Source organism: Jatropha curcas, chromosome 2 (genome assembly GCF_041381405.1).
Source record: "Jatropha curcas cultivar XTBG-Jc1 chromosome 2, XTBG_Jcur_1.0, whole genome shotgun sequence".
NCBI classification, from domain to species: Eukaryota; Viridiplantae; Streptophyta; class Magnoliopsida; order Malpighiales; family Euphorbiaceae; genus Jatropha; species Jatropha curcas.
The window spans coordinates 11962990-11987847 of NC_143152.1; the positions used below are offsets into that span (position 1 = coordinate 11962990).

General features: G+C 34.0%; 1 protein-coding gene across 2 annotated transcripts; it reads left to right on the forward strand.

Moving 5' to 3' along the window:
- The first annotated feature begins 6730 nt into the window (after positions 1–6730).
- Positions 6731–23934, forward strand: LOC105645023 (stomatal closure-related actin-binding protein 2). 2 transcript variants are annotated; one of them, XM_012230524.4, is made up of 13 exons: positions 6731–7122; positions 8126–8428; positions 8687–8815; positions 10140–10232; positions 10689–10835; positions 11554–11622; positions 12210–12293; positions 13300–13483; positions 15611–15727; positions 15920–15978; positions 22594–22728; positions 23134–23283; positions 23682–23934. In XM_012230524.4, the coding sequence occupies exons 2-13, from the start codon at positions 8144–8146 to the stop codon at positions 23712–23714; spliced, it is 1485 nt and encodes a 494-aa protein (XP_012085914.1). In that variant the 5' UTR covers positions 6731–7122; positions 8126–8143; the 3' UTR covers positions 23715–23934. The 2 variants fall into 2 exon arrangements, with proteins under 2 accessions (XP_012085914.1, XP_020539294.1); XM_020683635.3 differs by lacking the exon at positions 6731–7122 and adding an exon at positions 7458–7474.
- The last annotated feature ends 924 nt before the right edge of the window (positions 23935–24858 follow it).

Sequence of the window (24858 nt, forward strand, 5' to 3'; positions counted from 1 at the left end):
AACAATAGGGTAATTCGTATTGATATTAATACGCCAATCCCCGGCAACGGTGCCAAAAACTTGACAGCGTTTTTCGCAAGTGTACGAAATCGTAACAAGTAATATAGAGTAAGAGAGTATCGTATCCACATGGATTGTTTATCAATTACAAAAATTATGTTAACCTATTGTTATTTAGACGATGGTAAGAGAAAATTGCTATAAGGTAAATAAACTTTAAAGTAAAAACAGAAGAGATCAACACAAAATTCAGGTGAAAAGAAATCAGAGAACTAAGCTACTAGGGAATTTGATTTCACTTAATTCTATCCAGCTTTATCTATTAGTTCATTAATCAACTTTAATTGTTCAAGTAGGAGAAACAACCCTAAAGTTACTAACAAGCTCTCCCGATTTATTGTTAGCTATTCTAATCCAGATTAATTACCTATCTTTAATAGTGAAATTAAACATAAATCAGATCGTTAGGTTTTGTGGTTGTTTTGTGAGTTCACAACTTAATACTTTATTAACTTATGAAAACCCCCCTTGAGTCAAACCATATAGCTTCCGCATCAAGTTATTATTCTCAAGTAGATTATTATCTTTTTCATATCAATAACCCTTCTCCCGAATGTGATTATTGAGATAACTCAATCCAGGGGAAATTTTCTGCCTGGAAGCATTAAGCACAATAATAATTTATAACGAGAACAAAGAAAAATAAATCTAATATTATAAACTGGAATCGAATTAAATTACATCAAATCCCTAGTATAAGAGTTTAGCTGGACATAATAATTAAATTAAACTCAATCATACTTGAATCATTCATCATATTTAAAGACAATAATAAAAGAAAGAAACAAGATGAAGAGTTTAGAATAAAAACTGTATCACAACTATGTGGATGGCTCCCTTGATTCTTGGTACAATTATTTGATGCTTGAAGTCTTTCAGAGAGAGAGAGTTATGTAAAGAATTGCACAAAAAAAACGAGATCCCCAGCAATGAGAAGTTTCCCTCTTTATATAGAGCTCCTGGAGGTGAGTTTGATTCCTTTTAGGAAATAGAATCCTTATTTAGTGCAAAGATCCTTTGTAGGAGATCATGACTGTTTAGGCTTTTGATTTCCTCTTGATTACGACTCCTTTTTCTCCCAAAATAGGTCTAGGTCTTGTTTAGTGTGTTTAGGAAACTCCCCGAGGTCGGCCCATGTGAGAAAAAGCTTGATTTGCGTATCTAGTTCACGCTGGTTTCGCCTGCGCAGCACGGGCGTGCTTCATGGCACGGGCTGGATGTGTTTTAATCTGGAAGTCTGGCTAGTGAAGCACGGGGTGTGCTAGGCAGCACGGGCTAATGATTCACTGAAGCACGGGCGTGCTACCAAGCACAGGCAGGGCGTGCTTTCTTCTGGAAGTCTGCCTAGGATTGCTATGGGCGTGCTAGGCTTGACACGCCCTGGTCCCTTTGTAGCACGGCCGTGCCTTTTGACACCACCCTGGCCGTGCTCTCTTCTGTCTCTCCTTTGGTTTCCTTAGCTTCTAGCACGGTTGTGCCTTCTAGCACGGCCTGGGCGTGCTAGAAGCTAAGTTTCTTGCATTGTAAAGCTCTTTTCTGCGCCAATTTCCTACAATTTTCTCTTAGATCAAGCGGGTTAAGAATCAAGGGAGCTTTGAACACAATGATACTAGAAGTGAATTAAAATCAAATTAAAGTAATAAAAACTTACTGAAATTCTAATAAAAACTATATTAAAAACATTATGAAATTAACACCTATCAGAATGGGAGTTAGGAAATGCATGCCTTCCAACCTTATCTCTCCCACACACGAGTTCTGTTGGTAGAAATTCCGACATCTGTTTTCTAGGATTTGGTCTATTCTCGACAACCAGCAGGGGATTTTGAGATTGGCGAAATAAACTCTCGGAATGAATGCGACGGAACAACAGCAAAACAGACTCAGGTTTTCCTTATGGAGAAGTGACTAGGGCTTTCAACTACATGCATGGGCTTTGGTCCATTGGGCTTACAAAGTCCGGATTCCGCAAACAGGATTCGGGCTTTCACGTGGGCCTACTCCTTTTGATGCACCTTTTAAGGTAGTAGGCTTGCGGTTGGTAAAATTACTAATTCTCGGGTGGATGTGCCTAGAACGCAAGGTTTAGGCTGGATCCACCTCCAAAGTCAACAACGATACCGTGGGATAATTTGGGTAGAAAGTGGTGAGAAGAAAGAAATGCAGTATGGATGCAAGAACTCAGAAAAATAAAGGAAAGCAAATAAACAAACAAGGACGATTAAAGAATTTTCCTACGGCTTTCTAACCAATTTTTTATTTCCAATTTTAGAAAACGTAGGTTTTTAGAGTTAATTCTTAATTGCAACCGACTAGTTATTTAAAAAATAACCAGGGATTAGTGGATGCATCCCCAGCGGAGTCGCCAATCTGTTTTCACACCGCCCCCGAGCGACTCGAAAAACGTCACCTTTTTGCTTTGATGGAAAATGATCTTATTAAGAACAGTGGTGACAAAATATTTTATTGGATACGATGCCAATATATCAGTCTTATAAAATATTTTTGAGTCGCCACCCATTATTTTGGAAATGGGACCATTTCCAATTTTATAAAAAGATGACTCCATTTAAACCCGACTTTATTCAAGGCCAAATTATTTAGAAAACTGGTCAGGCGCACCAATGCGATTCTGGGTAAGGGAATTGGGTACGTCGGCCCGTTGGAAGCCGACGCCCGGAAAAACCGACCTCTTTTAACCTTACGATTTCTAATTTATTTTAGTTAGAAAAGCAAAATTATTTATTTATTTAAACCCAACCCGAATGAATCGAACCGAGTTCTTATATGGAAAATTAATTAATCGTCCCAATCAAATTCAATCATTGCATCCATAATCATCCAAATCATCCAAACCAAAGCAGTTAAATCAAATAAATAAAAGACCCGCTCTTGCCTTATGGTTCAAGGCGGGCTATAAAACCGAACCTAAAAATACATTCTACCCGAATAAAAATTTGAACCCAAAAACCGAAAACCCAAAATCATGCATAATTACGTTTTAATATTCTAAACTTAATCAAATTACAATCTGTTCATAATTGGTCATTTCGGATTTATTGGAAAAATTAAATTTTATTTTGTACAAAATTTATTTTTTTTTCAAAAGAATAAAATTATTTCTGGAACCCTAGAACAGTCGCGTCACGCAGCTGTTCTTTGGAAGAACAGTCGCGTCACGCAGCTGTTCTTTGGAAGAACAGTCGCGTCACGCAGCTGTTCTTTGGAAGAACAGTTGCGTGACTGACCCGATAGCTGTGTGACGCAGCTGTTCTGGGTAAAGAAATGAAATTTTGGACATGAACAGTTCCGTCACGCAACTGCCAGATCCGTTACGGATCTACTGGCTGTGTGACGCAACTGCTTTGGTCCGAACTCTGTTTTAAAGCGTTTTTTATTTAAATATATTTTAGGACAACCTCGAATGACCAAAAACAAACAGAATATAATTCAATTAAGATTAAACTACTAAAACAATAACAAGATAAATAATCAATGAATAAAAAAACATAAAAAGTGTAAAGGAATTACCTAATCCTCAGATTAAGGATTGTATATGGCTTTAATGCGATGGTTAAGGCGATCCAGAAGCTTCGTCAACAAGGATTTAAATATTCACTCTTTTCTCTCTTGATTTTCTCTCTTTTTTTTGGTTTGATTCACCTAAAATTGATATCTAATGGCAATTCTCCTTCAAATGAACTCAAAAGAGCTTCTGGAGGAGAATGTGGCCGCACAATATGTTTTTAGGGCTTTCAAAACGCTCACTGAAGTTGTTTCAAACGTGAGAAAAAGATCTATTTATAGAAGTAGGGCAACAAAGCATAGCTGCGTCACGCAGCCGTTAGCTGCGTGACGGAACTAGTCAGACGCGTGACGCAGCTCACTTGTTGTACCACAACTACGTGTCGTTTAGCATAAAAAAATGGCATGTCATCATTCTTGACGACGACATGCAAATCTGAGTTTCATACGAGCTGCGTGACGCAGCTATTGTGCCGTCACGCACCTTCATAGCTGCGTGCGCAGCTCTGACCCAGTCAGACACCTAAAATTGGTTTAATTTAAATCCTTAAATTAAAAGACTTCTAGATGGTATTAACCTTTCATTCCACATCCTCGTATCATCATTGGATCAGGCGGGGGCACAAAAACACGCGTCAACACTCTATTAGCTCTTCTCCTTCTATCAATTCACCACAAAACTAAACAATCCAATTTTTATGATAAAATTATCTTTCTCCTTCTATCAAGTCAATTTTTCAATTTTTTTACTTGCTTAACTTATTTATTTTATCAAACTTGACCAAAACCATTTAATAATTTTTTTTTAAAAATAATATTTTCTTATTATTGTGTTTTTGATTTAAATATTTTTCATCTTTTTTTTAATATTTTTAGCATTTTTTTACTATTGAAAAAGAGATTAAAGTTAAATATACATTTATCACTAAATTAAATGCAATAATTTTATTAATATTTTTATTTTATATAATTTAATAAAAATATAAAAAATATATAGCATAATATAAATATAACGAGGCGAAAGTTCATGCAATACATGGGTTGTTTTATTACCAGATTATATAATATATATTTTTTTGAGATTAATAATGAATTATAGACCATTTGCAGAAAAGTTAAAAATTAATTTAAAGAACTTTAAATTTAATTTAACAATACAATTCAAAAAAATAAATTATTTTAGTGTACATATATTGATAGATCATTTTTTTAAACTTATCTAATAACAATTGCATAGTATTTTTTAGGTAAAGTTGCCTAATAATGATAATAATAATAATAATTGCCTAGTGGTGTGCAATATTAAGTAACTACCTTCATTGATAATGAAAAATGGTTTATCATAAGACTTATCACACACACACACACATATACACACTCACATATACATACACATAAGAATCAACTTGAGCTAAAAGAGAAAAGGAGAGAAAATTCCATGATGATTCATGATTATATGCAAATCAATACTTATTCCTTTCACTTCGTACCAATGGCAAAAAAATGAAAATATGAGCATGGTTGCACTATAAATTCCTTCAATAAGGAAATAAATCAAAAGTAAATGAAAATCTAATCTTATTTTATCATCTTCTCACTTTCTCTGTGCTTCTCTTCTTGAAACCATTATAGAGCAAAAGAACAGTACTCGAGATTGTAGATAAATTATGAAAGAAATTTTCAATGTTCTTTGCGCTGAGAGAAAGAGAAAAATGAAAGAGAGCAATTTACATCGCTGAAAGTATATAAACAACAATTTTCTATGAGTTTTTCTATTGATCTTCATATGCATCTTGAAATAAAAGCAACATATATAGAAATAGAAGTTGATTCAACAACAATACAATAATATATTTGAAAATAAAAAGAAAAAAAGAAACAGAAAGAAAATAGTGCAAAACTACATAAGTAAAGAACAAAGAATTAATATGCACCGAACCCATAAATTAAGATAGGTGTAACAAATTGGTAAGCTGCTTTGCAACCTTAGCTTGCTTATATAGAAAAAAATGAAATTCAAAAATTTTAAAATTATATATTTTTGAATTTCAAACCAAGTAAAAAAAAGTTTTAAATACTAAAAAGATATTGATAAGATATATTTTGTTATTTTAAACAATTATATAAATATAAGATTTGAAATTTAAAAGTTATTAATAAAAGTTATTTTGTAAGTGGTTCAATCATAATATAAATAAATAATAAATAAACTCAGAAATTTCTAAAAAAATGGAAAAAAGAATGCAAATAAACTCAAAAAAAAACACCAAGTTAGCTTTTTTATAAAACATTTTTTGTTTCAAAATTATATATATATATATATATATATATATATATATATATATATATTGTGAAATTACTGTTGCAAGGATATTTTAGAAAATAAAAGTAAATGGATTTTCAATTAGGAATTTATACATGCATGATTATATGAAATTCAATTGAATTACATATTTTAAAATAATTATTTTTTTAGTCCCAAAAAGATAATCCATTTTCTATTCTCATACAAATTAAAAAATTAACAATTATTATGGTTAAAAAATAATTTCTATTATACTCATATTAAATAACACATAAATGATTATTATATTGAAATAATAAGTAAAAAGTGACAAGAGTCGTTGAAAATAAAATAAAATTTAATAAGGGTATAATAAACAATTTAAGGATTAACTATAATTAAAAAAATAGACTATATTTTAAAACAAATTATGCAAAAAAAGATGAACTAAATTATGGTTTGGGGATGAAAGAAATATATCAATAGTGAATATTCATTTATAAATAAATTTTATATTTTAAATTCTTTGGCCGAACAATACACGCCAGGGAGTGTTTTTCTTTTTCGTGCACAGGATTTGACTGAAAGACCTTCGGAAAGGATGGTACAAGAAGACCCGAAGCATTTCCTATTATCCGGATTACTGATATGTGGTACACAAAAAATAAACAGCAGTGGCAACTACGTAAATAGCACGTAATTAAGGGGTGCTTCACTTTTGGCAAAGCCAACCTGCCAGCCAAACCTTCTGCCACAGTAAGAACCCTAAGGTGGGACCAACAGTAAGAAGTGGGACCAGCGCATGGTGAGAGAGAGGCTTTCCCTTTATACTATTTGACCAGAGACACATCTTTTAACAGAAATTGCAATGATGGTGGGAGTAAGGAAACCAATCCAAAAAACTAAAACAATGAAGAAAGGAAGTGTAATAAAAACATTCAAGTTGTTGGGATAGAGGAGATGCTAGACATTAGAAACACCAAACAAGAGAAATAGAGAGAGAGGTGGTGGTACCAGCATAGGCTTTTTCTTCTCTCTCTCCCTCTGCCTCTCTTTCTCCCTGTCCTACTTTAAAAAAAGCAAAGACCCCAAAAACCATTCCTTAGATTCTTCTTCTCCACGCCCTTCTCTTTCTTAATTCACATTCTCTCTCTATAATCTTGTTCTGTCAACCTGCCTGCTTGACAATCCTTCTACATGTGCTGGTTCTAACATTTTTGTTTTGTGCTTTGGTTACACATTGACTGGTGAATGTAAGTCTTTGTTTCTACCTCTTGTTTTCTAGCTGCATTTCTGAAATTTCTTCATCTGGGTTTTCAACATTTTGTTTAATCATTAAGGTTTTGTGTTTCCTTTTTATGCTTTTGGGTAAATTTCTTTTGTCTTTATTGTCATTATCAGAAAGTGGACTCTTTTGCTTGGGGGTTGTCGAGGGATTAACAGCTGTCAGATTGTTGGAATTATTTTTTTGCTGACTGTTTTTTTGGTAAAAATTTTGTGGAGATTGATGAAGAATTTGTGGTATGTAGAGATTTGGTAAAGTGGGTTGATATTGTTGAAATGTAGTTCAGAACCAGGAACTTGTTAAACATAAAATTTTCATGAGTAATTCTCTTTGCAAGAATGGATTTACTTAAAAATCCTATGGATTTTGATTTAACTTCTTTATTACTTTGTGAAGGCTTTATTGGGATGGCTTTCCCTTTTTCATCTTTTTTTTTTTTTATTTTTTTATTTTCACTTTTAGTGTTTATTATCACAGCGGCTTGGCAAATTTTGCATTGCTAACATTGGACCACAAGTTATTGCAGATTGATGAACACTTTTTTCTGTGAATAAAGAAGTTAACAATGTGGCTTTTAGTTTGCAATTTAGTTGAAATCTAGTTTTTATTATTTGCATCTATTACCAAAATTCATTACATGCTTACACTAATACATGGAATGCCTTTTAATTTCTTCATTTTTAATTCCCATTTCCTTTCTTCTACTTGATATCAAAATGATACCTTCGTTCTTGGGTTTTGTTTTTTTGTTTCATTTGGGTGATGAGTAACATTGGTTGATCAAGAATGGCAAAACCTTTTGCTTGTCTTCTTAAAACATGCTGCACAACAAGATGTTTTATAAACAGCTGGAGGCTTACTGTGAATTGATTAGATTGAAATTTCATACATTTAGATTGTATAATTTCACTTTTGCATTATGAAAGATCTGATGGTTGAGGTTTCCCTTTTGTTTGGTTTGTGGAAAACAGTGAATTTAATCTGAATCAATGACAAAGATAAGTCCTGAAATAGAAGAAAAGATGCGGATGGAAGTAATTCTTCCAGTTTCTGCTGATGTGAGCTTTGCTTCTAATCAATTTCCAAGGTATAAATTGGGCCCTGACAATCAGATATTGGAAGAGCCCAAAGAGGATACTAAAGGTCCATCCTTAAAGGAGGTTGTTGAACAAGAAACTATGCAGCTGTCAGATCAGCACAAGCGCCTCTCAGTTCGTGATCTTGCTAGTAAATTTGACAAGAATTTGGCTTCTGCTGCTAAGTTAGCTGAGGAGGTTCTCAAACTTTTAACTTTTTTGCTTCTTAGTTATATCATTTATTTATTTTTATTTTAGTTTGTTGTGGATCTATGAACATGTCATTCCAATGGTCAACATGGTTTTCTCCTTAGCTCAATGAGAGCCATGGTTTTTTCCCCTTATTTAATATGTCAGTTTAGCATGTTATAGCCCTAGTCCTAAAAGCATATGGTCTTCTCATAGTGATGAGGATAAATGGCTAAATGATTAGTATTCATCTTTCTTGTCGTTCAGGCAAAGCTTAGAGAGGTGGCTTCTTTGGAAGGACATGTTCTTTTAAAAAAGCTCAGAGATGCATTGGAATCTTTAAGAGGACGTATGGCAGGGCGAAACAAGGAGGATGTAGAGAAAGCTATATCTATGGTTAGCATTTCTTTCCCTTCACTGTTATCTTTCCTCATGCACTAGTTTCTATAGCAGTTTCATTAAACACAATTAATGGGTATCCTCTTGCTCAATAGTTCACTGTAGTCATATTGTAAATAATGCCAAATGCTGTCAACTTATCATTTTCCCCCCTCACCTACAGTTTGAAATTTTAAGTTGAGTGGTTGTTTGACAGAATATCCAAGACTTCCATAAGAATTATCTTGAGCATTTCGATAGTTTTAGTTAAATTTCAACTAAAGGTTAATATCGCCCATGCTTCTAATAATTCTACAACTTCAGTGGGCTTTCACATGAGAGGGCATGTGAGACTTACAAAACCTATTTTTAATCCTCACCTACAAATTTGAGCTTTGACATTGAGTAGAACTTTAACACTCACCTTGAATATGTTGCTATATTTATACATAGAAATCCTTTCCATATGATGAACCTTCCTTGATTATAGGGTGAATTTGGCTGGTTTGATAAATCTGGGTTTGGGTCATCTATCATTTAATCTCACAGCAGTGATATGGCATTGTAGTAGCCTTGCCTTAGTCCAGGTGTCCATGTAAACTAGAGTAATCAAAAATTGGTCTTAGGTCCTATGCTATCTTGTTCTGAGTTAAGGAAAAAATCTCATCTCAAGAATATTAATATGATTTTCTCTGCATCATTCATTTTCAAATGCCTGAAGTTTTCATGTATAGGGAGGCTTAAGGCTAGGTTAATGTTTCTATGAGGCAGCCATATAATGTTGTGTTTTGAAACAATGAGAGTTGGAGAATGCTTGAGGCTCATGGCTTCAAGTTGGCATACTGAAGGAGAGGCATTATTTGTGTGGTCCTTATTTCTGTAGATGCTGGGATTTTAGTTTTCTTTGGGAGGTCAACATAGATATGTTTTAGCATATTGATAGCCATTCTGTTGAATCATTTATTTTCTTTAGATATCACAGATAGGAACATGTCCCCTTTGCTATAGTTGATGGATGACTAGCATTCTTTTATTAGAAAAATATAAGTCATTGAGTGTGGTTGCAAATGGTAACACGTTTGATCTTTTCAATGTGAATATTATGCCTTTATATTAATTAGATTCCTCAGGTAGCTTATAGTTCTTTACTTTTCGCTTTTGTGCCATTAATCTTGATCACTTGGTTATTCTGTGTGCATGTAAGTGTGTGTAGTTAGGCTCACAGAAGCACGTATTTTAACTGAGGGAGAAATTCCTAATGCATGTAAAATGTTGAATGTATTTATGGTCCCTTTTCTGTACTTAGAATGATAATCATCGTCAAATATTACATTTTGCACAGGTGGAGGCTCTAGCAGTTAAATTAACTCAGAAAGAAGGGGAATTAATTCAAGAGAAGTTTGAAGTGAAAAAGCTGGCCAACTTTCTTAAGCAGGTCTGTTAATTATGCTATAACTTTGCTTTATTGGAAAAGAAAGAAATAGAAGGAATGAGTATTGTAAACTAGATTCTTCAATTGAATACTCCTCTGTTAGATATATTATGTAGTTATTCATATTTTTACGTTAATTTCTTGCAAATGTTAATGGAATTATGCATTCAGTATGTTTTGGAGTTCAATATTATTTTTTATAACTATAATCTAAAATATTAATATCTTTTGCGTTAAATGCTCTAATGATATAGAAAAGAAATTTTGGATTGTGTCTATACTGTGGTTCGTCTGTTAAAATAAAATTTCTCTCCAAATAATAATTGCTTTTGGTAACTGCTGCATAATGTCTCATGCGATGACATTCCTAATTATCACCATTCAGTTGGCTAACTTCTGATGCAACTTTTCTTGCCTCCTATTTCATTAGCAAATATGAGCGTTTAATTTTATCTACAGGCTTCTGAAGATGCTAAAAAGTTGGTCAACCAAGAAAAATCTTTTGCTTGTGCTGAAATTGAAAGTGCCAGGGCAGTTGTACAGAGGTTTGGAGAGGCTTTGGAGGAGGAAGAAAAGAATGCTCAGAATTCCAAAAACCATGCTCCTGTGAGTCTTTTTGTTATTGATTTTTATTAATCTTTCCATAATCATTGATTAGGTGACTTTACTTTTTTCTCATTTATAACCAAAAGTGAATGATCTTTGTTCGTATTAATGCACATATCACTTTATCTGATTTAACTTAGCTAATTAAACCTAATACTCAGGAATATGGCTCTGATATGCATCCAATATTTTCTCAATAACTTAAAAATGAGGGAAACGTTATTCTTCATCTGTATTGTGGTAAACTAGAACTTTAGTTGATACTCAATCAAGATAAGATCGAAAGTGATGACCGATGTCAAGAGAGGGAAAAAAATTCCAGACTTTTACCAATACGGTTTCTGAAATTTGAAGTTAATGCTTTTTAAGTAGTGAGGTGGAACTTGTAGATATTATCGAATAGTTAGTCATTTGCTGGGTTAAAATTCATTTTGTTTGTGCTTATACTGGGTATGCATCATACAGAAAGAACTGCAACGGAAATGCATAAAATAAAGCTGTACACTAAATGAAGGGTTCCATAGAAAAGGACTTCGATGGTTACTGTCAAAGTATTATGATCCTTTATTATGGAAGCAGGAAGCTTCAATCTTTATTTATTTATTTATTTTTTCAATTTCTTTGTTAAGAGTTTCACCTTGTCTTCCAGTCCTGCAATATGGTATGCCTTTCAATTATGTGCTGAGATTATCTTTCAATGAAATTGATGCTATGGCAGGATGTGGAGGAACTAATTGAGGAAGTTCAGGAAGCTAGAAGAATTAAATTATTGCATCAGCCAAGCAAGGTACATCATTATTCTTTTCCTAGATTTGTACAGGCTGTTTGAGGATCTGGCTTATTATCCTGTTGTGCAGAGATACATTGGCATCCATATGAGAAAGAGGAAAATTTCACTGAACTAAGTAGACTTCCAAACCTTACATATTTTAACTCATTTAGATTATAGAGGGATGGAAGCAAATCTTGCATATAACAGGGAAAAAGTTTCTTAAATTAATTAATATCCTGTTAAATTTTAATATAGTCATCTAATCAAGTTTAGACTATTTTAATTCATTTAAAAGGAATGCTTTTCTTCTTTTCATATTTCATTTGCTTCTGATCTCTCGCCTTTTGTTTTGTGGTGGGGGAAGAAGCTGTTGTTGGCAAATAATTTGCTTGTGCAATACTTCTTGGTTCTTGTCATCACATTTCCTGAATTCTTCTTCTTCTTCTTCTTCTTCTTCGTCTCTCTCTCTCTCTCTCTACTTTTTCTTTGGGGTTCATACCTTATTTTTCTGAGGAAGTTTATGTGCGAAACTTCGAAGTATTTTTAGTTGTAATGATGTGATGACATCTTTTCTCCTTACTGGTAAATTGCAATTATTATAGGTGATGGACATGGAGCATGAACTTCTTGCACTGAGAAAACAGATTCGGGAGAAATCAATTGTTTCAGTTAAACTTCAGAAGGAGGTTAGTTAAGCTATTTGTGAATATTTATTCCTTAACTTCATTTATTCAGGTTTGCTTCTTTAGGCACATGACTTTGATAACTATTTTCAGTGACTTGATAGGCATGATGTACCTTTCATAACTATTTATTCCTTAACTTCATAAGGCTAGAATACATCTAATTGCATTTCTTCTAATCTTTGGTGAACTATCTTTTTTCTTATACTTTTCCTCAGTCTTAATGCAGTAGTATATATTTCTTGGATATTAGTATGCTATGATTTGTGATTGAAAGACCAAAATTAGCTTTGATAATTTGCTCTTGGACTTGGCTGGATACCAATGATAGGTCTTGGATCTTGATGGGTTTGCACTTATTAAATAAGTAGAGGGCAGAATGTAATAAATTATTAATAGAAAATTATTACATCTGGAACAATTATTCTGCCCAAGCTTTGTGGCATGAAATATTCAAAAAGCTGAATTAGTAGACCTTTTAATTAAAATAAACGATTTCCTCCATCAACTATCTGTGATTTTTAGAACATATTTTTTGCTGATAGGTTGACGTTCCTGGGAATCACATTAAATTTAATGACTTGAGACAGAAATGTTATCTTAGTCAAGATTTTCCCTCAATTTGATAACAAAGATTTTTGAATTCAGAACTTGTTTTATGGAATTAAGCTGAAATTTATGACACTTAGCTGAGACAGCTGGTTAATAATTGACAAATTCATATTTCTCCATTATGTTGCATGCTATAGATGGTGATGTTTGCACGTTTGCAACCCATTTGAAACATGTATGATGTAATTTATGCTTTGGCTGTTGAGCTGGTCAAGCCTTCCCAGAAGTTGAGAGCATATTCTTACTGTATACATAGGCACTCGGTTCTTTCATTAAGTTTTTTGCTTTCTGTATTTCTCTGAATTTTGCCTGTCGCTATTTCCTGACATTTGATGAGCATGTTCAGTTAATCACGCATTGTTATTGTCTTGCATTATTAATGCCCTTATCCTTTCAGCTGGCAAAGAGCAAGAGAGCTGAGGAGAATAGATCCTCTCCATATGCCCTGGATGGTTCTGAAACTCTAGGTTCATGTCTGCAACTTCGTCCTAAATCAGATGTGTCTGCACCACCGCTTTCAAAGTGTTCAATTCAGTGGTATCGTGTATCATCTGATGGCAGCCAAAAAGAAGTTATTTCAGGTATTCTTACGTTCGTAGCTTTTTAAAAAAATTTGTCCTCTTGGCCATAAAATATCATAACTTACACAGCCTCTGATTAAACTAATCTCAGTTCAATAAGGTCAAAGGCTATATTTTCAGAAAAGACACTTCTAATGGTTTTGTATGGTTTTTTTTTTTTTTTTTTTTTTTTTTTTTTTTTTTTTTGTTGTGAAATAATGGATTCATGTTAAGGACGCGCTTCCTGAAACATAGTGCTTTCTTGGCAAATACTCAATACTCCCTTTGTCCACAAACAATAATCCTTATTTCCTTTTTGCGCAACATTGTTTTGCCAATAATATCCTCCAATGATCCTCATTGATTTTTGTGCTAGTTTTTTCGCTAAATATTAAATAATATATGAGGGTAAAGTTGTTCTTCAAATAAATTTTCTCAATCTCCATGCCAAAATGAAAGACTATAATTTGTGGATGGAGAGAGTATTCAAGTTTGTTGCTTGTTTTGGAATTCACTATAGGATAAGTGTAGTCCAGATTATGCTTTAGGCTTTAACAGCAAAAGTTTCCTCACAGCATTTTCTGAAAACTCCTTCCACTCCAGCAACCCCCATGCCGTCAATTATGTCTCTTGTCAGTCCAAATGGAACCTGCCAAAGTTGGTCCAAAGCAGGTGACAGCAATAAGAGTAGACATCAAAGCTTTATCAACAAACTAAACAAAGCTAAAAGGGAAACAAATCCACTCTGCTGTCTTGAGCATCAAGCCTTGTTCAAAAGCAACACCAAGATCTATGTGAACAACTTCTGCTTTGGTTTAATCAATCAAGATATCCATGGCATGTCTGTCGCCAAGGCCGACAATATAACCCACCTGAAAGTTAAACCAAAATTTACCAACAATGGCAATATCCTAGCATGAAATCTAAGTTACTTCGCTAAAAAATTGCTGCATATAAGGCTATTCCACTTAAGAATATTATCAAAATTAGCTTTCCAGTAAACTTCTCTATCTCTTCAAGTCTTTAATCTGCATGCATGAAATACAGTGTAGCTGTTCATTTTAAGACAACAACATTGCATAGCATGTGTAATACTGTTGAAGTCATTTTGCTGAAAATAGAATGAAAACAAAGATCCTTTTGTTTTTAATATAAGTTTATTTTTGGAGAGGGGGAAAAACAGATTGAGAAAGAGGAAATAGGCTTAGAAGAGAGCAAGTAGGAGATGACAAGAAATAAAATTTGTTTGGAAAGAAGGATGATACTAGGAATAATTCCAAAGAAAAGGAAGAATATTCTGACCATTGAACTTGCAGCCACACCATGTGTATACGCAAGTCTCTTCTCAAACCAGTCAGCTGGTTGCAAGAATCTCTCTAGGAAAAAGTGATGCATGAAGAGATGAAGATAGAAAGAAATGTGATAGATTTAAAGAGAGAGAGAGAGAGAGAGAGAGAGAATCACTTGAGAGTAAAAATAAAAGTAAAATGAGAAAAGGTGTCAGCTATATGTTCATTTTTCTTTCTAGTGGGTTTCCAAATGTATTTGTTAGTAATATTTGTCAAACTTAGAGTCCTATAACATTGCAAATCTTATGAAGGACTTACTTAAGGCCAATGCACAATAGAATATTGATCTGCTTTTTGTTGAAAATGAAATGCATTTAATCCCATGGATAGTAATATCGAATATGATTTGTTTTAAAATCTTGCAAACTTCATTGCTCTAAAAATACGTACTTTGACTTTTAGCTGTTTGCCAACTCCATGTTCTCCAACATGCATGTGCACATGCACAAGAAAAAGGGCATGTATTGAAAAAATTTATGGTTTTGGGAAGTACTTTTCTGTGATTTTATTTGGACTAAAACTTATTTTGCATCTTGGCATTGGCTTGGTTAAGTTATGTACATCAACTAGTTTTAAGGGCTGAAAATCCAAATCCTATATTATACTCCAATGATGACATACGCAGCATACTTTCTCTAGTTAAACAAGTGTCATTTGTTATTCTATTTTTAATTTACTGCAATTTTCATCTCATTGGATTCCAGAAAATCCAGAACTGAATTTTTATTTCCACGAACTTTTTAGATTTGTTATCTTGCATCCAGCTCTATCTCTTGTGATTTAATTTTTGATTCAACAGGTGCCAATAAATGCATTTATGCTCCTGAACCGCTTGATGTTGGACGGATATTGCAAGCAGAAATCATTTCAGATGGTCATAAAGCCAGTGTGACGACTGATGGTCCCATTGAAACAGGTTAGTGTTGACAACAAAATATGAATTGTGTTAATATCCATATTTGCAATTTTTTTTTTATTTTTTTCAACTATTTTCTTATAGTCTGAACGAGATTGCAAAAATTAGGTTCCTCCAATACTTTTGTGCTTCCTACGCTATAAAAATAAATAGAGAACATGAGAAGAATGCTCATAAAATTGCTTTCAACAGCTGCAGGATTGGGAAGCTATGTAGAGACACTTTTGCGAAAATCTAGCTCGGAATTTAATGTATGTAGCTCCATGCTCGTTGTTTCTATGGTTAGACTTTAATTTGTGTATGCATGCACAAAGCACACAGATAACATCAACATCAATATTCATTACACTTAAAATTTTGATCTTTACATGTTCAGACTTTATACGTGGTATGTGATTGAATCATAAGCAATCATGCTAATCACGGTTTTATATATTTTTTGGCACAACTATGCCTCAAACAAGTTTTTGGAATTGGGATCTTGTTGATCTCTGTTCATTACATTTGAATAAATACCCATTTAAATTTAGGCTATCCTTATCTCCCCTTTTTCTTCTTCCTCCCCAATCTGTTCTTTTTATCTTCTTTTTCGTTATGAATTGGATCCCGTCTTTAGGGTGCAACAGAAAGTTTGATTCCAGAATCTGCTGTAAACTATTCCAGTTGATTTTAGAGATTATGGAGAAAATTGTTTATTGATTTCTGTATATTCAATGACATCAATTCATCCTATTTATATACTAGTATACAATTCTAAATAGGAAAACACATCTAATTCTAAGTAGGAAAAATAGATGAGGCAAGAATAAATTTCTTCTAATTAGTCTATACACAAGTCAACATTCCCCCTCAAGTTGGTGCATAGATATTGTACATGTCCAACTTGCAAACCAAATTATGGAACTGTTTGCTATTAAGCCTTTTAATAAGAACATTTGCAATCTGATTCTCTGAAGTCACATGAGTAAGTTTCAAAACACCTTGGATGATTTTTTCTTTTATAAAACGTCTATCAATCTCTATTTGCTTTGTCCAATCATGCTGAATTGGATTTTGGGCAATACTAATGGCGGCCTTGTTCGCAAAACAAAGTTGAATCTTCTCCTTTGAACATTTGCAATTCTTCCATTATCTTCCTTAGCCATAACAGTTCACGGACCCCTTGAGCCATGGCTCTATATTCCACTTCTGCAATCGAACGTGCCACTACAGTCTGCTTTTTACTTCTTCAAGTAACTAAGTTTCCTCCAACAAAGGTACAATAACTAGAAATTGACCTACTATCATTTGGAGATCTAGCCCAATCAGCATTAGAAAAGGCTTCAATTTTTAGCTGAACCTGCTTAGAGATAAGTAGACCTCTTCCAGGCGCAGACGTTAGATATCTTAAAATGCGAAAGACAGCGTCAAGATGAGAACTACGTGGATCATGCATATATTGACTAACTAGACTTACAACATATGCTATATCAGGCCTAATATGTGAGAGACAAATCAATCTGCCTACCAATCTCTGATATTGACCCAAGTCAACCGATTCTCCCATTACTGCTTGCAATTTGTGATTAATTTCAATGGCAGAATCAGCTGGTTTAGAACCCAACATGCCAAAACCCAACATGCCAGTTTCTTTTAAGAGATCCATGATATATTTCCTTTGAGAGAGAAAGATCCCTTTATCCGATCTAGCAACTTCTATACCCAGAAAGTATCTCAGACTCCCTAAGTCATCTCAAACTCCTAAGCCAACAACTTTTTTAAGCGAGCAATCTCTTCTTCATCATCTCTAGTCACAACCATATCATCAACATAGACAATTAATAAAGTGATCTTACTATTACAATGTTTGATAAACAAGCTATGATCAACATTACTTTGAGAATACCCAAAGGAAATCATGGCCTTACTGAATCTATCGAACCATGCTCTAGGTGATTGTTTCAACCCATACAATGCCTTCTTCAATCTACAAATCTTACCTTTGGTTTTCTCATTATCAAAGCCTGGAGGAATAGCCATGTATACTTCTTTTAGATCACCATGCAAAAAAGCATTTTTGACATCAAATTAATGCAAGCCCCATTCCAAGTTGGTTGCACAGGTCAACATGACTATAATGGTGTTCATCTTTGCAACTGGAACAAAAGTCTCCTGATTGCTCAATCCATAGGTCTGAGTAAATCTCTTTGCTACCAATCTGGCTTTGTATCTTTCAACTGTGCCATCTGCATTGTGTTTTATCGTGAATACCCATTTGCATCCACTGGTTTCTTCCCTAATGAAGGGGTAACAAGTTCCCAAGTTTCATTCTTTGCCAAATCTTTCATCTCCTCCACCATTGTTGCTTTCCATTTTGGATCCTGATATGCTTCCTACCAATTCTGTGGAATAGAAGAAACAGACAACACAAAGGCTCTATAGGAAGGTGATAAAGAGTCGTAATAAACAAATTGGGATATAGGATGTTTGGTACAAGTTCTAACCCCCTTTTCTGAGAGCAACGGGAAGATCGACATTAACAACTATAGGGTCAGAGTCAGAAATATCAACAGAAGGAATTGCATCAGAATTAGAACTCGGAGTTATAGAGGACTCACCACACAGATTTTCAAGATCTGATTGCAAAGATGACGATTGACCAGGTGTATCATGTGTGATGACATGAACCTTCTCTCTTCGACTGTGCCTCTTTAAATTTGGCCTATCAAGTCTACCCTTTTTAGGTTCTCGCTCATCACTAGTGCTTATATTCACAAATTGTTCAGGAACAGATATTGATATAGGAGCTAATGGGGACTCCTCTTCTAACCTAATCTTCCCATGAAGAGGAGTTTGGGAGAAATAAGGCTCAGACTTCTAAAGGTCACATCCATACTTGCAAAGCATTTGCAGGAAGGGGGATGATAACACTTATACCCCTTTTGAGTAGCAGAGTAACCAACAAACACACATTTCAGAGCTCTAGGTTCCAACTTGCCTCTATGCCTGTGATGAACAAAACAAACACAACCAAATACTTTTGGAGGAACAATATATGAGGTACTACCTTGTAAAGCAACTATAGGACTTTTGAAATTGAGTGTTCTAAGAGGCATTCTATTAATAAGATAAGCTGCAGAGAGCACTGCATCTCCCCAATAAGGCTTGGGAACATTCATGGTGAATAAAAGGGATCTAGCTACCTCAAGTAGATGCCTATTTTTCCTCTCAGACAGCCCATTTTGAGCACTAGTATTCACATAGTTAGTTTGATGTATGATTCTATGAGAGTCTAAGTAAGCCTGAAACATGCTATTCACATACTCAGTTCCGTTATTAGTTCTCAAAATTTTAACCTTCATTAAATTATGTACTAATCATATTATGAAAAGATTTAAAGCAAGATTTATAGCTCTTTTCCAGAAGATATAAGCCATCATGCAATCTACCAAAATCAGTCGTTTTCCCTGTTCTCAGATCCTTCAAAACACAATGAGTAGAAAAAAAATTCAACTTTGCAATTCAGGGCTTTTGTAATAGCATTGACAAAAAGGTTTACAGGAAAACTGGGTATATGAAGGACATAAGTTAAATCAATGGCCGGTGTACACTTAATAGAACCTGTGCCAATAGGTGCAAAAGAACCATTTGCAATGCGAACAGATTCTTTGCCAAAACAAGATGAATAGGTTATGAATTTATCAGAAGAGCCTATCATATGTTTGTTTGCTCTTGAATCTATAACCCACGAGTCATCATCAATAGAATTAGCAAGAAGGGCCATACTTGATTGCACAAAATTGGAAGAAGCGGAGGTGGATGAAGACTCGAATTTTGACAAAAGACGCTTTAGTGATTGTACCTCTTCAATAGAGAAACTCTCAGCAGATGATGCTTCAGGTACTACTACTTTTTCAGCTTGGTGTGCAACAAGTCTAGAGGAACTCATCCTTTTACCACCACGACCCCTAGTTGGTCGTCCATGCAATTTCCAACATGATTCTTTAGTATGTCTTGGCTTTCCAAAGTAATCACACACTAACTGGTCTTTATTGGAAGAAATTTGAGGATTTTGTGCAGGCTGAGAAGCATGAAGTCCGGATTTCTCAACAAAAGCAATAGTAAGCACGACAATTCTCTGGCTTTCTTCATGTTGAACATAGGAATATGTCTGTTGCAACGAAGGCATAGGGTCTTTTCCCAAGATTTGAATCAATATTCAGTGTTCAAACTTGTAAGAAAATCATATATACACCCCTTCTCGACTTTCCTCTGATATACCACATCAGCCTCACATGGGATGATAATCTTCATAGTAATCAAGTTTCTACCACAAACTATTTAATTCAGTATAATATTGATCAATGGTCATCTCACCTTTGCTTTGTTTCGAACTTCATATACTTGTGCATCATTCCTATGTTGAGAATAAGTTTGGGAAACAATCTTCCAAATTATTTCTACAGCATCCAGCATCAAATATCCACTAGAAATCTGAAGTTGCATGGAATTAATAAGCCAAGACATGACGAGAATTTTCAGAATCCCATTTATCAAACATTGGACTGGTTGTTTCAGGTTGGATTTTAGTTCCAATAAGGTATCCCTGAAGTCCTCTAGCTTTAATAAATAAGAGACAAGACCTTGACCAAGCAAGGAAATTAGTGCCATCAAGCTTTATGGGACTGATTTGCAAAGAGATTATCATTAGAAAAACTGGATTTGATTTTAGTGGTTTCATTATTTTCACCGGTCTTTTTTATATCACCTATGTTCAACTAAACAAAAGGAGAGGAGTCAAAAAAGTTGAAAGAAACAGTAGGTTGTTGTTCAAATAAAAAGGGATTAACTGAAACCTGAACGAAAGTCAACTTTGGAGCCTGAAATAGAATCGCCGGAGTGAGGGAAGTCGATCGGAAGAAGTCGCGTCAAGACCAGTTGCCAGAAATAGGTGCCATGCGCCGGCGCGTGGAAGAGAGGCCGGATATTACTTCAGGCATGTGAGATCACACGCTTGGTCAGACGATCACCGGATTTTGATGAGTGAGTCGCCGGCAGCTGGGCTTCTTTCTAGGGGTGTTGTACTTCACCTCCACCCAAAAACCCTTTAATAGCACAAATACGATCCGGTGCCCTGCGCCCTGAAAACTCAGTTTCTACAACTTCCGAATCAAGCTCTGTTACCAAGTTGATTTTTAGAGATTATGGAGAAAATTGTTTATTGATTTCTGTATATTCAATGACATCAACACATCCTATTTAATACAAGTATACAATTCTAAATAGGAAGACAAATCTAATTTTCAATAGGAAAATAGACAAGGCAAGAATAAATTTCTCCTAATTAGTCTATACCCAAGTCAACAATCCCCACTTCATTTTTCTATTTGTTTTCCATCAATATGTGAATGCTAGTGGTAGCAAATTATGATATTTTTATTTTTATTACAATAAATAATCCTCTTTTCACCCTTGCGAAGTGGAAAGTTTCATATGCTGGAAACACTCTTTATAATATACTTTCCAAATTAAATTGATTTAGTCTTAACAACATCGTAGATTTTAAATTTTTGCCTAGTTCTGGAGGGTATTATGTTCAACTTAGTCAGAATGCTTAGATTAGAAATGTTATGGCTTTCGATTCTGACACCATTACAAATCCACCTTTGTCATAACAATCACTACACCACCTCCATCTTTGTCATAACAACCACTACACCTTTGCATTCAACATCTAAACACAACTGCCATACTGCATGTTTATCTACCAATATTTTTAACAGCCCCGTAATTGATGGTAACACCACCATCTTTAACAACTTTTTAGGGTGAGCAGTGCCTTACCATCTTATCTTGTGGTTGCCACTATTAAAGACGCTAGATTTGCAGTTTGTACCTTTTGAATAATTAGTCCATTTTCAACTTTTCAAGAATGACTCTAGTTTTCTACTTTCTATCTCAGAATCCAAGTATCAATTTTGTTTGCCTCAGACTAATTAGTTAGCTCATTTTCAAGGATCTAATTCTGGAGGACTTCATCAATATGATTTTATTATCTTGTACAAAACTCTTTAATGAGAGTGTTAATTATTTTGGGATACACTCTAAGTTGGGGTGCTGCAGGTTACCAGGTTCCTAGAACCATAACTTATTGCCAGGTTCCAAATGTAATTGGAAGAATGTTGACATTTGGCTATATGTTTTGCCATGTTTTCTAATTGTCACAGGCAAATACTTCCTTCCCTAAGAAACAAAAACTTATTGTTAATTTGATTGTCTGATTATTGTTTACTGAAAGCTTTTCCAAGCTTACATTTCTTATGATGTGGAGTAAAAACAAATTGTTGCAAGTTCTCTTGTAGGGTGACTAAGTTAATTGACTTGTCAAAAAAAGAGAAAAAGGAAAAAAGGAAAGATTTATTTGAAGTTTAAGTTTCAAAGTATTAAGCATTTTTGAACTGGTTTTGACGGACAATATTATATCACCATTTCTAAACAGTGTTCATTCAGGTTTTTGTGATGGTTTATTAATTGGTTACTAAGAAAGTTGTAACATCTTTTGACTGCTATTTTTCTTTGCTCGATTGCTGCCATCTGTGTTTTTGAATGTTAGCACCCCCATGGTACAATTTTTGGTTCATGTAAAAGTTATGGGGTTGTTTCACCTAAATCTACAATCTTGACCTTTGCATCATGAACCTGGGCTTCATGGATGTGGTTCTTTGTGTCAGCAATTATCTTTGACCTGATTGCAGTTACTAGAGTGCACAGTTGCCATGTCTTTCCTTCTTTTTGACTCTTCCTGAAATTTTATTTATCTATCATTTGTTTCATGAAAGATTCCGTGCTTCTTACTTAATTGGGTAATTTGATATTGTGCTATATAGGTAGTTATTTCTCAAATGAATGGACAAGATAATCCATCACATTCGGTTCATATATTTAACGTGGGAAAAATGAGGATAAAGCTTTGCAGAGGGTGGATTACAAAGGCTCGAGATATTTATTCCGCATCTATGCAGGTAACTGTTTTGCTTGGACTAATACTTGTGTAAAATGGAGGTGATTGACAAGCTAAGAATTTTATGGGTACATTGAACATTGAATAAATTTGAGTTTGTTAAGTGTCAATTTGAATTGGACAGTCTTTTGGTCCTTGACTAAGAAAAGTTTTGATGGCTGCTTTGCTTTAAGGCTCCTTCACCCCACTTTTTTTTTTCCTTCATTTTTTCTCCTTCGTCCGCTGAACTGGGTGAACTGGCTATCTTTTAGTTGAAGGTTTAATGATCTCCTGATTGAGAGGAAAAAAAAAGAGAAAGAAATATGTGCTTATTTCCTTCAGTCTTGAAATTAACGTGGTTAGTTTATTTTATCAGCATAATTTCCCCAATAAGAATTCCTTACACGTACACTTTTCTGACCTACAGTTATGTGGGGTTCGAGCTGATTGCAATACCGCAGCAAAGGCATTGTTTTGGCAACCGAGGAAAGGCCTTTCATTTGTGTTGACATTTGAATCAGAACGAGAAAGGAATGCAGCGATAATGCTTGCCAGGAAATATGCTCATGATTGCAATGTGAGTGATAATTTTCTGAACTTCTTATATGGTGAGATGACTTTGTTAAGCATGAAAAGTTTTGTCTGTGTTCATGCATCTTACTAAGGTAGATCAAAAGAACGTTATCAAATATTTTGCTAAAAACTCTCCTCCTCAAATATTTTGGAAAAGTATGAGACATTTGTTGAAGCTTTTCAAATGGACTTTCCTTTTCCTTTCTTTTATTGTTATTATTTTTATTTTTTATTTTGTCTACAGCTAATGTTTATGAAGGTTATGAATTTGTAACACAAATAAGCTATAAATTATGGAAAAGATACTCTAATCAGTAACCTTTCTTTTTAAGGTTTATCACTTTTTTTTTTCTCTCTTTTTCAAATTAAGATTTTTTAACCTATAAAATGGTGCAATGGCAGGTCATGCTTGGTGGACCAGATGATCAAGTATAGAACTAAATATAAACTAACAAAGCGAGTATAATCAGGTTTTGATAGTGAGTGAATGTATGTGTGTGTGTTTGCCATGGTGAAGAAGAAAGAATATGCACCTTTCTTATTGTATTTTGGGCTTCCACTAATCTAGTTGCTCATCTTAGGCATAGTTTTTTAAATTTGCCTAATTGTATGCTGTAAAAAATTCTTCATTTTAATTGATTGGTTCTTTTGTGCCTGATTTGCATAAGAAAACACCTTTCTGTATTAATTTTTTTTCCACGTACTACACAAAAAAATAAAAAAGCCAGCTAATGGTGTGCTTGGTAACAATTTAATCAGACTATTAAACAATGGGTCTGTACAGCATAATTAGTTGTTTTATTAGTTGTTTTAATAGCTTTGGTAGCTAAGCTGTTAGGTGTTAATAAGTTTAGTTATTTGAGTAATTATTTATAAATCGCTAAAAACTAAATATTGCAAGGATTAATTTTTTATAAAATACTACTTTAAATTAAGTCTAAACGTTAATATGGTTGAAATGCTATGTTATTATTTAACGCTAAAAACTATTAGAAAAATTGTTGTCAACGAAACCAATGTAGATTAGGAATTTCCAATGGCTTCTATATGGAATTCTCTTTTGGCTCTATCGACGGCGATCTCTCTCCTTGGCTGCCTCTTCCCCACTCTCTGCTTTCGCTGCTTCATTGCCCCCTCCTTCAGTTCTATATGTAAATGCTGCCTTTCTCTCACCTTTTTCTCTATTTCTATTGGTGACTTTTTTTTTATCATCTTCCCTCGCTCCACTGTTATTAGACATGTATAATTTCACACTAGCTTCAATTTTTTTTTTTTCCAAAATATATTGAAGATTAGTTTTTTATAAAATGCTAAAAACTAATCGTTATATTGGTTAAGGCTGTGTTTGGTAATAGTTTTTTTAGGTAGCTTTTAGCGTTTGACCGGTCGAAAATTTAAATGCTATTTTTTATAGTGTTTGGTAACATAGCGTTTCAACTAGCTTTTAGGGTTAAGGTAGTATTTTATGAAAAGTTAACGCGTGCGTTTTAATTAACTCTTAGAAATTAAGATAGTGTTTTATAAAAAGTTAAATGAATGTAATGTTTAGCTTTTACTGTTTTATGAAAACTACTCAAAC